Below are 13629 nucleotides of genomic sequence, written 5' to 3'. Positions count from 1 at the left end.
TCTCTCTCTCTCTCTCTCTCTCTCTCTCTCTCTCTCTCTCTCTCTCTCTCTCTCTCTGCTTAAACTGCAAAAGTTGGGAGTAACTGGTGAAGCACTCCCGCGCGGTTTATAGGAAAAAGGAGACGAAATTTTCAGCGTCTTCTCTCTCAACCTGGCGGATGATAGATCCAGAGAGTTACGCGGTTTCGGATGGTTCGCGATTCTGATTAAACTTTCCTCCCTTCTTGCGCGATGTATCTGGAAACGTGGGAGTTATACACAGTCGGAGAAATACACAGCGAGCGAGATATGATTCTGGGTTTCAAGTTGGGACTTCCAATATTGTTCGTACGATAATCCGGAGCAGGCAGGGCTGCTCCTCAGGATGACGGCGGGCGCCATCATAACGACCTCTCTCTGCGTTTCAACCCCAATGCGAGACGGGGTCGTTGATCCTTGCGCTGGATGGATAAATGTGCTGGAAAAGCCGGCTTCCGGGTTATACCGGGCCTTCGAGCGGCCTTGGCACTGACGCGAACGACGACGAGAGATTCTGGTATTAGTCGCGCGCGTTAAAGCACAAGCCTCGCGAGAACACAAGGGCGCGATCGAGGGTACTTGCGGACAATTTACGCAGTTGACGCCGTTGGGCGTCTTGACGTTGTCCGACATTGTAACGTCGGTACAAATGTCGCGAACCGAAAGTTCTTTCGATTGTGCAGCAATTCATCAAAACGTGCGTGCAGAGTTCCATTCGTTGACATTTTATGAAAACCAGAACGATACAGGCGCGCTCGTCATTCAGTTCGTGCCATAAATATTAATCGTAATACGTAATATTAACAATCATAAAATCGAAAATCGCAAGAAAACTTTAATATCTCCTGCTATCGCTCCTTCTTCCTTTCCTTCTCTCTTTATCTTCCTCTCGCTCTCTCGCTCTCTCTCTCCATTGCTAGATCGCTCGAAATCTTTGTAATACTCGAATTTGGTTAACACTCCTTTTTTAGAAAAATGGAAGATATATAAATTATAACAAGTTGATATATAGTACAAGCGAAAATTTAACGTGTATTATTTATATGAGAGGTACATTTTCTCGCGATATAAATTACGAGAAAATCTCGATGAGATTTTTATTTATGCAACACAAACACTAGTCGATCTCCCCGTCATATTCTTTTTCTCGCGCGTAAAAAAGCGCTACAAAGAGACGCCTGTGTGTCGGCCGTGTGTTAAGAGGGTGCCGTTCATCTTCTTATTTTAAAGCGCCAGAAAGAGGCGGCCGAGTGCGCGACGCAGCCTTTGAGCGGCCTTGGCAATGGAGTGCGTTCGCCAAGGAGCACTTTCCGGGACCGTGAGCATGGTGCACGTCGAGGAAATACATCGGCCTTGGGGATATCGACGAGCGTAAATTAAGAAAGTTTCCCCCTAAGCACAGTTCAGGACAGGGCTTCCCGTGCGTGCCGGAGATTGTCGCGATGAAACGATCGAGCGTGTATAATCCGTTACCTCGGAAGGGAATAATAAAGAGGCACACAGAGCGAAATACGTAATGAGGCATTCGGATTATGCGAGTCTGCCGGATTCGACTGACTTATCGGCGATCATATTTTCCTACAATTGTCAGGATTTCACCCAAATGATATATCGGTGTCGCTATTTGTGCTTTCCTTAGTGATTAATTATCTTCGCGAACGGTAGAGCAGCATGTCAAAGGCAATAAACTACAGCGTGGGTATTTTTACATCATGCAAGAGACAAAACAATAAAAATGCGCGGTCGATAAACGGAGGCAAACATAGCTGTGTCAGAAAGAACTGTAATCCTAAGTAAAATATACGGAGAATATATAAGGAACGCAGCTAGAGAAGATACTGACGAATTTGAAATCGGCTTTTCGACGAGAGTACCATCGTTTGCTACGTTTAATTTTGTAAAATATCAAATATCATCTTGCCGGGTCATTTTCGTTGCAGCAGCGAAGTGCAGACTTAATTAACGCGCAGACGACGCTAGATTTCGCCACTTCCATTTTTGCAGCTTTATTCATGAAAACCGTTTAGCTCTCAACATCCGCGGTTTGAACTTCCATTACGCTTATGCCACGGCACTTATCCCCGTTCTCCGGGAAATTAAGTTACGTACGAACGGGCCATTGATCCCCACGCGGACGAAGCGGGGAGGTGGACGAGGATAATTGCACTCGCGTGCACGCTTTTGACCGTCCTTGACAGTGAAACGCAGATCGGCGTGAGATACTTTCCGGAACTATGAGCATCGCTTGAGCATCAAAGCGACGGCGGACTACTACGACCTTCGGTGTATCGATTCGCACACGCAAACGGCGGGATTTATTTAACCGCTCCTCTCTTACTCTCTCCGACATGTCGTCGCGCTGTCATGTATCCTCCTATGTCTATATCCGGTCGTTGTACTTTTATCGTTTGAGTGTTTATTGTTATAAACGTTGCGGGGGGCGCAATCTATGGCGCGTATACACGCTGTTTGGGAATTAATTGACCGAGCGGCCGCGCCGGACTAAATTCGACCGCGGCTAAGTCGGGCGTCGTCGATTTATTTATGGCGCACGCAAACGTAGGTACGCTCACGCCGATGTTTTTATCGCCGTGGAACGGGCGAATATCACACAGGTAACCATGAAACTTTAACAAGACGGTTATGGCTTCCACTCTTCCCGGCGTACATCTTGAAATATGAAGGCACCTTCGCGCATACACGGCCTGTCTTCGGGCGTCCTTGGCAATGAGGAGCCATCAAATATTTTGCGGAACTGCGCACGACTCGTATCAATATTAAAACGCTGGGGTGTCGAGATATTGCCTTGTTGTTCGCATATTAATTATAGTCACTAATAATATATGACAGCTTCGCTTCTCGTAACCATTCTGAAATAATATTGATCCGAGAATTGTTCGCTTTTGTACACTTGGTGTGTACGCTTTTAGTCCTACGAATTGACTTTCAATGTTGCGGAAATTTTACTTCTACTGTTGCAATTTTTATTTTTACCGTTCCCAACAGAACTATGCCCGCGAATCGAGCGCTTGAATGTCGTTTCAGAAGACCTGCGGCGCTGAAATCCCTCCCCAGGATGGCAGGAGCGAGCCGAGAGATTCGGCAAGGTCCTGAAGATTTCGTGCTCGCTACTCATCGCGGTGGGCGAAGCTGGTCTTCGTGCGATTAGGGGCTGTGCTAGGGAAGCGCGAGCCGGGGGTGGTTCCTTCCATCGCGAGGATCGAGATGAGCGATCTACAGGCCACCCTCGAGTTCTCTCTCGAGCTCTGCAAGTTCTACAATGTTGACCTCTTCCAACGAGGGTGAGATTCAGCTTCTAGTGTATCTTCAAATTACCGCAGACTCACTGTCGAAAAATATCGCGGTCAACTGTCGGGGGGCGCTCGAGAATTATCTCTATAAGAGATTTCTATGTTTCAGATATTATCAAATCCGAACTGCTCTCAGAGTGTCGCCGAAGCTGCCGGTCAAAGTGGAGATCAATCAACCACGAAATCGTAAGCTCGCAAGCGAAGCAACACAAAGCAAAGCTCGGCTCATTTCATTCCGTTCGCTACGCTATCGTTGCCGTCGAGAGTCACGTGAGAGAATTCCTCTCGTGACTCCCACCGGCAATAATTTCGCGAAAATTAATTCACTTGGTAAACAGAAATATCTATATCGCGGCGCGTCGAATTTATCTCAAAGACCTTCCAGTCTTATGTTCCACAACGTCTCTCTTAAACACACCTCGTGCTTCATGATACTTTCATTTCTTACGCGAGCATCGCGTGAGAATCGCGATCTCTCACGCGTTTCTCGCCGCCGAAAGTTCTTCGAGTCGTATCACGCGATCGAAATACTGGCCGGATTCATTTAGCCCGGCTCCTCGAGTCCATTTGCCTCACAAGATCGATTTAGCCCCCTATGTTCTCGGGACTGAGAAACGGGGAATTCGGTGAGAGACACGCATCTGACTGTGTTGCAGACTCCCTGGAGGCGCCGGGTACGAGCAAGCGCTTTCAGATACTCTACAGGAACGAGGAGGTGACACTCGGTACCTCCGTGCTGTTCCGGGCTCACGTGCTCGTGCACAGTCACAAGATCGAGGAGGCCCTGTCGCGCACCCACTTCAATCTGGGCGTCGAGCTATGGTTCAGCGAGCCGACACAGCCGGGCAACATGGCCTGCGTGTCCTCGAGGTGAGCGTCTTCCCATCCTACATGGGCGTCGGCACATTACTATTCTAGCGGCGGCAAAGGCACAGGCTGTCCCGCGAGCAAACGGGACAACCGCGGCCGACCGCGTTAATCCTTTTATCTCTCGCCTGTGTCGCTTCCTTTTAGCAAGATGTAGGAACAATTTTAATTATTATTTAATTACATAAGCATTTTCATTTATTAGGGAAGTAGGCCAACGGTGGATTTGAGATTAAAGTGAAATTGCAGATTAGATTGTGCTATTTATTCATTACGGTCATTTTGCATTCTTATTCGGCACGATTATCTCGCGAGTAATTATTGTATGATAATGACGCACGATTTCAGAAGGGGAGGACAGAGAGAATCTTCATTTACTTTTTGATGAAGAAAATTAATATAAAGAGGATATTTGTATGCATGTGTTGGTGTGTAAGCGTAACTTCGTTCTGAAAAGATGTTTTTGAAACTTAAATTACTAATCTTAAAATATTCAAGGGATGATGTCGCCAGCACTAGAAAGCCCAAGGGATAGCACGTGCTTTCCCTCGTTTCACAGTTCCGTCTCTCGTGTCCTCTAATAACGAGCAACCCTAATGTACCGGATGTGCAGATTGCGCCGGCGAAGCTGGCTCGCGACGCTCGCAATTATAGCGCGCTTCCTTCTGAACGTGGCACACGTCCTTAAGTGGCTTTCCCGTCGAGTTCCCGAGACTGATTGCCACCGGCAAGATACAGTAAAAGAAACTTGCACAGAAGCCCCGAACGACAGAATTACCGTGCCATAACGTAATTTCTCTAACGTATACACGTCGCGAAGTTGCGTCGTCATCTTTCAAAAACGTCTTTTGGACATCTATTAGACACCTGTCCACAAATACATGTTGAGATTGCGCCGGGGTGACCGATTGCGATTTCGACCGAATCGCTGTCCTCGTACGCGTGATCGATCGGAGCTTTGACGGACGTTCCTTTTTGCAGGGCGCTGCAGCTGAATTTCACACCCACGAAGGGCCTTCACTACCATCTGCCGGTGCTCTTCGATTACTTTCACCTTGCCGCGGTGTCCATCACGATCCACGCCTGCCTCGTGGCACTTCATCAGCCCTACATCAAGTCAGTATCGCTCGATCGCGCTCGCATTTCGTAACTCTCGAAATATACCGCGCGATATAATCGACGTTGTCCCTCACGAGAACCTTTCTCTCTCTGTTTTATGGTCGCTTTCGTCCCTCGCGCGGAACGCAGGAAGAGCATACTGCACTACGTGCAGAGCTGGTGAGTTCCCGGCACTTTAAAGACGTTCGGAACTTTTCCAGTGATTTTCCTGCGATTTTCCTGAGATTTACGTTACCTTCGTTCCGAACTACCGAATCCGATCGAATCGATCTTGAGCTTGAGATCAATACGTTGATTATTTTGAAGAAATAATACGTTAACGCGAGAGCAATGCCGATAAATATAAGTGCGTCGCGATTTTTGCGTGAGAAAAAATCTAGATTGCAGTAAATAAATCGTCGCTAAATAATTTCTGTAAATACACATTGACAGAACTTTGGTACAAGAAATTTAATAGCGATTCGTTGTTTTAATACATTTGTTAAAAACAAAAATAATTTAATGATCATATGTTTATCGTAAGAATTAGTCGTTTGAGAAGCGAACTACGCATTTAATCCGACTTATCACGATTACAGCGCACCGCGAGGCGGGAAACCCTGGCTGCAGTTTAAACAATCCCCGGCGAACGGCGACAATAGTTCGACGACCTTCGGGAATATTGTGAGTTTGCGCGAAACGAGTCTCGACGAATCGTCGTCATCGTTGTCTAATAAATCCAAGTCTGCGTGTCATTTCAGGAGTCCACTACAAGATGCGTCGGATCGACGACGAGGATGCAACACGCGAGATTGGTGCAGCAGGAAGTCACGAGATTGCTTCTGGCAGCGAGGGAATCTTTGCTCAACGACTTGTCCGACTTGGCGCGGCTGCTCCCTTCTTGGCAACAAAGGGCGCTCGAGCTCGCACAGAACACGCACAAAGAGATTACGAAGGTATGACTCCCCAAAAGCCGCTGCCCCGTGCGCTCTCAATTCGCGGATAACTCTTCCAAGCCTTTGTCTATTGTTTGCAGCTGATGGACACTGAGGAGGCTGACATAGCCCAACTCTGTGCACAAAATATTGTCCTCTGGCAGCACTTCCTGGAGGCGTTCTCCGGCCGAGAAGCGGTTCATCAGCATTTAGCGCGAATTCATCATCAATTGAGAGTGAGCGGCTCAAAAACACTCAAGATGATCGTTCTTTCATCATTTATCGGCGATTACCTAATTGACTGATTATTAATCTGCAGGTAAAGCGTTTCGCGGAGGGTTTCTTCGTATTGGAGAACCCCAGAACGTCGGCAGCGGGCTGTTACGACGCGAACTATCAGTCTTACCAGGCAGTGAGCGAGGCCGCCCGGCGATCGCGTTATCTCGCGTCGCTGCCACCGTTGCCTGTCCATTGTCCGGAGATGGACGGTGATCTTCACTCGTTGCCTTTGATCTTTGAGGATCAGTACGCTGACATGCAGCAAAGGCACAGAAACAGCGGTGGGTAAAAAATACATAGCGACACGACACGCGATACGTTTTTACGAAAAGAAAAAGTCCAATCCTCCAGACTTTCTCCTTATATTGAATATTTGCCTCAGTTCCCAACATGGACGACTGCAGCTGCGGAATAGCGGCGATACTGGAGTCGCGCTCGATGGGCATCTGGTCACCCAGGAGCGAAGGCGCGGCGCAGGACATCGGGTCGATCCAAGTTCGCCTCACGCTGACGCCCTCCACGCTCCCTGCGAGGCATAGCAAGTCCTTGGACCAGCTGGGGCCCGATCTGGTGCCTCTGCAACCCAGAACGTCGCCGAAGACTCTACCGAGGTCCGTGTCGACCCAGCTGTTTCCGCGGCAGCGCGGTGGCGGTCGCAACGTCACTCCGCCCGCGACGGTGCCTTCCAGAGGAAGACCCAGGTCGACAGTGCCGTCCAGTGCTACCCTCTTCCCGCCGTCGGGTCAGCAGGCTTGTTCCGCGCCAAATCCATCCCTCGGCTCCACGCCGGTGATCCCTTTACCTCGGGCTAAGTCCACGCAGATGCTGGTACCGAACCGGCACCAACAGCATCAGCAACAGTCCGATCACCAATCCACTTCCATTACCTCGCTGTTGGCCGCGATGTTTCCCGAATTGCCGCCCGGCGGGCATTTACCCGGTTACCGACCGTCGTCCAAATCCTGCGATCAGAATCTCACGGTGCCGACCTGCATGAGCGCATTGGATCCTGACCAGTTGCCCGACTGCTTAACGGAGAAAAAGTCAAATATCATGGAAGGTACGATAAAATGCGATGACTTGCGTAGACTCGCGAGAAATCTGTTCTTAATTTCCTTAAGCTTTCATCTAAGCAAGAAAAAGCACAGATGAAATAACATTTTTCTAGCAATTCATTATATTAGGTAAATTTGTCTAATTGTATTATCTGAAGATACATTTATTCTCTCTCGTTAACTATATACACAAAATAGTTGACTAGTTTGTCAACGAGTTTGTGCTTTGTGCAGACTATCATTCACTCGACACCAGGAGGATACGAAACCTGCTGGAGCCGCGAAGCCATCGTCTGGGGACACGCCAACCGCTGCCAACGACCACTAACGACCAAAGTAGCTTTTTATCCGCCAAGGCTAACGTAAATGGCGACAGCTTCCTGCAGGATCCTCAACCACTGCACACCGCGACACTGGACAGGGTGACTTACCGGGGAAACTACCGGAAGTCTGGACATCAGGCAGGAGGCAAATACAGTCAGTCCAACGGCGTCGAATGCCGCAGATATCATACGCTCGGTAAGACGTCGATGTCACAGGCGCATAGAAATCGCGAGATATCGGAGTCTATGAACGGCAGCGCGCTAACCAACAGCTACTCGGTCCTGGCGGAACCTTTGAATAAGAAATCCAACTGTTACGCGACGATTACGGACTCGTTCTTCTACCGCACGAACGGCAGCACCAGTGGACGAACGCGCGACGAGATGAACAAGCCGAAGAGACCGAAAAGCACGGAAAGGCTCGTTGACGAGGTGGAGTGCAACGAATGCTGCGACTTCCGACGAGATCGGCCACGGAGAAGAACAGAGCGACCGGTCAAATCATCACCGCGCAACGGAGTGGCTCAGAATTACGGCGACAAGGAGTCACGGCGCGGTCAAAGCGAGAAGAAGAACGCGGAGACGCCTCAGGAGCCGGTCTATGAGGTGATACCTTTGAAGCTAGAAACGAAGAGAGAATCACGCATGGAGCGCAAGAGAGACAAACGCAACAGGAGACCGCACTCCGCGCCCGTTCTCGACACCGACCATCCGGTGGAGGAGAACAAAAAGTGCAGTCACAGAAATAGAAAACCGGCCCCACCACCGCCAGGATATCAAGATCTCACAGACGCACCTTTACCTAAATATCGTCATCCCCCTACGACACCCACGACGAACGTCCTCGAAGTGGAGAACAATAACAAAATCATCCTGAAGGTACAATAGCAAGTCGAAATATTAGGAACTAGCAAAAGTTCCTCGAATAGTCAGTGACCGACTCGAAAGATGAGTCGTTTTACAGATATGAAATCAGACGATTACCTGAAAGGTAGAAAAGGTAGAAAACAATGGGTAAACGTTGGCTACTTCAATGTACTTCACTAAATATGGTACAAACTATTTATTAATAAAAAAATATATGTAGAATCTGGTAAATTTTTGCAAGTTCCTGATACACAAGCTTGTAAGGAATATGTAATACGGATGTGTTATATTTACAATTTGTTTCCTCTATTCTCAGATGGAACCCATCAAGTCGCCTATGGAGGTGGTGCCGACGACCAACGGCACCACGCCATCGGACACGTCGAGCGTCGTGGTACCGCCACCGAATGTAAAAAGACTGCGATGCGCCAGTGTGCCAGTGGCACAGAACAAGGTGGTGGTGCCGCGTAGCGCGGTTTCTCTGCCTTGCATGCCGATACGCGACAGCAAGGACAGTTTGAGCAACAATCTGCCGGTGATCCCGAATCCTCTCAGTCCACCGTCCACCAGGCCCAGCAGCCCCACCCCGAGCTCGAGCTCGAGTAATCTCACGTCCGAGTGCTCCGGGTGGGTCAGTAGCGGCGACACTTCCAGCTCGGAGCAACGTCGCAACGCCAAGCTGTCGAGCGAGCAGTTGCGGCAAAAACTGTCAAAGATCGTGCCGCGCAAAGAGCGCCCCGCGAAGGAGACCGTGGAAGAACACTCATATGAGGAGGTGCGTCTGCCACCACCGAAGATGTTTCAGGACGAGCCACCGCCGCCGGAGGAGTTTCGCGACCCGCCGGCGCCGATTGACAATCTGCTTTACCACGTGTACGAGACGGTGAAGCAGACCAGGAGCCCAAAGCAGAATAAAACGGCGCCTTGCAGCCCGCAGCGGAACCGGGACCGCGACAGGGATAGTACCTTCAGCCCCAGGGATATCTGCCTGGACTGCTATCAGGAAGGCAAAGAACTGCTGCAGTCCACGCAGGATGACTTTATCAATTTCAAAAAGTGCAAAGAGGAGTTCAAGCGACAGATGAGCTTCTCCGGCAGGATTTATAGGTATGCTGCGAGTTCTCTCGCGCATGTAACGACGCGTGCGTTCAGCCCTCCCGATTAGAACTGCTTCCTTAAACCCAGTGTTCGCCGAGCGTCGTTTGAAATTTGCGAAACGCAGTCATTGCTGCGAAACAAATAAAATTCGCGTGAGAGTTTGATATTTAAAACTGAACGCTTGTTTTACTCTAAATTATTACTCCTAATTTTGCGAATCAAATCCAAAGTAGCAGCGACACTATAGCCTGAAAATCTAATTATCGATTCATCTGTTTCAAAATCAATTCCACGTCACGCTGCGCGCACACTGGGACTTCGTTAAATTTATAATTACGCTTCAGTGATAATTTTTCTTATTCTTTTTTTTTTTTTTTTGTCCAAACCGCATTGTTCTCCAACGCATCGTTTGTCTGACGACTTGAAGTATCGTCTTCGCTAGGTGTGTGCTAGATATGCCCGTTTGCGTTCGCTTCCACGTTGTTCCGCAGTTTCTCGTATGTCTTTCCGTTTGTAGTTAAGTTTTCTCTCTCTCTGTCTACCTGATCCCCCTCTAGAGAACGCAAGGAAGCACAGTTGCGTTTACATAAACGTGCCCATTCCTTCGGATACGGTGACTTCCTGAACTCGTCGTCGGTTCATCCATTAAGATCGAATGTGCCTCTTAGTGACTATCCGAGCCTGGCCTCGACCCTGCCGTACTTCCACATCAGCGACGAGTATCGGCTCTTCTCGCCGGAAGGCGCTCACCTCATTATATGCGTCCACGGTCTCGACGGTAACGCCGCTGATCTCCGTCTCGTCAAGACGTACCTGGAATTGGGTCTGCCTGGAGCACATTTGGACTTCCTGATGTCCGAGAGAAATCAGGTAAACCTCGCCGACGCAACGGTAAAAAAGTGAGAACATAAATTCATAATCTTGGCTCGAGGATTATTTTTTATACCTGTTTATCCTCTTCATGCTGCGTAATCTCATAGTTCGGTATTAATTATCTTCATATTATTTTTAGTAAAAAATTAATAAATATTACTCTTACAAATATATTAATGTCGCCGAGACAAATACCTATAATTCCTCAAATAAAACTCAAGACCAGAAATATTCAGTAGAAAATATCGAATCGTTATATCGCTTGTGTACGAAAGGGCGACACCTTCTCCGACTTTGACACAATGACTGACCGGCTGGTGGCCGAAATTCTCTATCATATCGAGGCGTCGGGCCTGAATCCGACGAAGGTGAGCTTCATCGGGCATTCTCTTGGGACCATAATCATCCGGAGCGCCCTGACGCGACCGCAGCTGCGCCCGCTCCTCCCCCGTTTACACACCTTCCTCAGTTTGAGCGGGCCTCATTTAGGCACTCTTTACAACACAAGCGGTTTGGTGAACGCGGGTAAGCCTGACAAATGCTCCTTCGTCTCTCCCTCCCTCGACGTTTCGAGAATTCGATCGATAATAACCGTTTCGTTAAATCGTGCAGGCATGTGGTTCATGCAAAAATGGAAGAAGTCCGGATCTCTGTTGCAATTAGCGATGAAGGACTCGCCGGACGTGAGACGTTCCTTCATGTTCCGTTTAAGCCAGAAGAGCAATCTGCAGAAGTTCAAACACGTCCTGCTGTGCGGGAGCGCTCAAGATCGATACGTACCGCTGCACTCTGCCCGAATTGAGCTCTGTAAAGCCGCCGTACGAGATCCGACTGATCAAGGTACCGTCTCTTCATCGTCTTTTTACTTAAACAGTGGAGATCCATTTTCTTTTCTTCTTCTTCTTACGCGCATAGTTTTCGATAAATATATTTCGGTCATAATTCTGTATGATCCAAGATTTTAAAAATTTTTACTCTGATATTTTCTCTGTTTTACTTTTTGCCATTTTTTGCAATATTCAGTTCGGTTGAAAAGAAAGGCCTGATATTACTAAAAGTACGTCAACTTGACGCGCGTCCATTTTCTTTCAGGTGCTGCGTATCGCGAGATGGTGCACAACATCCTGTACCCCGTGATGTCAGCGCCCGGCGTCAGTCTCGTCAGGTACGACGTGCACCACGCTCTACCGCCGACGGCGAACGCCCTGATAGGCCGAGCCGCGCACATCGCCGTCCTCGACTCCGAGCTTTTCATCGAAAAGTTCCTGCTGGTGGCGGGACTAAAATACTTCAGATAAGGAAAGGACTGTCTAGCGCACGAAAAAAAAAAGAAAGAAAAGAAAAAGGAACTGATTAGACTGTAGCTTATAAACAAAACGAAAGAAAGAGAAGAGAAAAGAGGAGACACAAAAGTATCACGCTCGGACGCTCGGACGCGCGTCGAGAAGCGTATCGCGTGTGATTAGCGTAATTAGAGACGTCCTATCGAGCGACGCCTCGCTTTAGTCGCTTCCGGCCGCTTTCTTTCAAAGAAACGAATCGGCCCGCGAGGCGCGGGGCAAGTCGATCTCCTTTTTTTACACGTGCGACGCACGCCGTCGATCGCATTTTAGCATGAATCGTCGTTTAGTTGATACATCGTCATCTTCCAAATACTCTGAGCGTAATCGCGAACGCCGAAGAGTCGCATGCGCGTTTATCGAATTCGACACTCGCGACGCTTGATCGAGAGTACGTTTGGATCTTTCGTTAGAATGGACCCGTGTAGCTAGTCGTGGAATGGGCCTACTCTCCAGTGGTGGTAGTAGCAGTAGTAGAGTCTTTTTCGACTTAAAGAGAGAGAATGAGAGGAAAAGGGACAAGAGGACGCATAGAGAGATGTTCGAAGATACGGGACAGCACGAGACTTAAGTCTTTGCACGGAATTACTTTTTCGAAGACTACGCCTGCTTTCTTCCCTTTGTCTACCCTGCTCGCCTGTCGCGTCTCACGACATACTGTCGCGGCGCATTTAGCCTCAGGATCGTCGACTTCACAAGACCCACGCAACTTTCTCTAATTTCTAAAACTAGTTTTCTACGCTCGGAAAAAAAGACATGACGATGGCCACACCATAAAGTGACAACTGTATGAATTTTGTATGTAAAATTAATGTTAGTTTTATAATTGAATAAACTATTTTATAGTTGAATAAACTATTTTATAATTATCGCAACTAAAGCTTTAGCTGCAATATAGCTACAAAATAGTTTATTATACATTATAATTCTCTCTTTACACTCAAAATTCGTTGTACATTCAAAATGGTTGTCTCTTTGTAGTTGCCATGTTCTTCTCTGAATGTATATGCGTGTTATTTCTATATAGTATTATGTTTCTATCAGTACTACACTATTTGTATTATTATAATTGAAACGATAAAATATATTAGTTTCAATAAGGATTTTAGAAATTAAGGAGAGTTCCGCTGGACTTCGGAAATTGACGGTTCTGAGGCCAAACGTCGCGGCAGTCAGCCACGAGATTTGACGAACGAGTGGCAGAGACAAAAGAAGTAGACACAGTCCTCGAAAATCGTCTCGAAAACGTAAGCAATTCCGAGTACTGAGTTAAGTACATAACAGAGAGACTGTAGTATTTAATACGTTGTCGCTGTGAGTGATCATACGTACACGAATCACGCGAAATCGGAACGACAACTGATCAACGCGTTTGGCGTATGGCCTAGTGAAGACAAAGTAAAGCGAAGCAATCGTGAGAGGAAGTGAGAATGATGGTGGTCAAGCGCGTCAGCTTCGTCAACGTCGATCGCGAGGAACAGTCGGCGAATCGCGATCGTGAAAGAGAAAAGACAAAAGGAATTATTCGTCGATGTGGATGCGCGGCGATCGTGAAAATTCAGAGA

At 48.0% G+C, this 13629-nt stretch overlaps 1 protein-coding gene across 4 annotated transcripts in view; it reads left to right on the top strand.

Annotated features, from left to right (window-relative positions):
- The window catches only part of LOC116847086, a 28348-nt gene extending 16266 nt beyond the window's left edge, over window positions 1–12082 (top strand). For 2 of the 4 annotated variants that reach the window (XM_032821698.1, XM_032821699.1), the window contains 16 exons: window positions 3064–3320; window positions 3439–3515; window positions 3986–4199; window positions 5178–5312; window positions 5445–5474; window positions 5894–5978; window positions 6056–6250; window positions 6331–6465; window positions 6549–6789; window positions 6891–7568; window positions 7798–8765; window positions 9070–9860; window positions 10409–10721; window positions 11000–11249; window positions 11337–11564; window positions 11817–12082. In XM_032821698.1, the coding sequence (XP_032677589.1) occupies window positions 3244–3320; window positions 3439–3515; window positions 3986–4199; window positions 5178–5312; window positions 5445–5474; window positions 5894–5978; window positions 6056–6250; window positions 6331–6465; window positions 6549–6789; window positions 6891–7568; window positions 7798–8765; window positions 9070–9860; window positions 10409–10721; window positions 11000–11249; window positions 11337–11564; window positions 11817–12022 (4623 nt within the window). In that variant the 5' untranslated portion in view covers window positions 3064–3243 and the 3' untranslated portion in view covers window positions 12023–12082. The remainder of the gene's footprint in view (window positions 1–3063; window positions 3321–3438; window positions 3516–3985; window positions 4200–5177; window positions 5313–5444; window positions 5475–5893; window positions 5979–6055; window positions 6251–6330; window positions 6466–6548; window positions 6790–6890; window positions 7569–7797; window positions 8766–9069; window positions 9861–10408; window positions 10722–10999; window positions 11250–11336; window positions 11565–11816) is intronic. The other 2 variants (XM_032821701.1, XM_032821700.1) reach the window with 2 other exon arrangements.
- Window positions 12083–13629: the final 1547 nt, after the last annotated feature.

The sequence above is a fragment of the Odontomachus brunneus genome, unplaced genomic scaffold (genome assembly GCF_010583005.1).
Source record: "Odontomachus brunneus isolate Ranch 3 - 2012 unplaced genomic scaffold, Obru_v1 Obru_scaffold_073, whole genome shotgun sequence".
NCBI classification, from domain to species: Eukaryota; Metazoa; Arthropoda; class Insecta; order Hymenoptera; family Formicidae; genus Odontomachus; species Odontomachus brunneus.
This window is presented reverse-complemented; position numbering and strand designations above follow the sequence as displayed.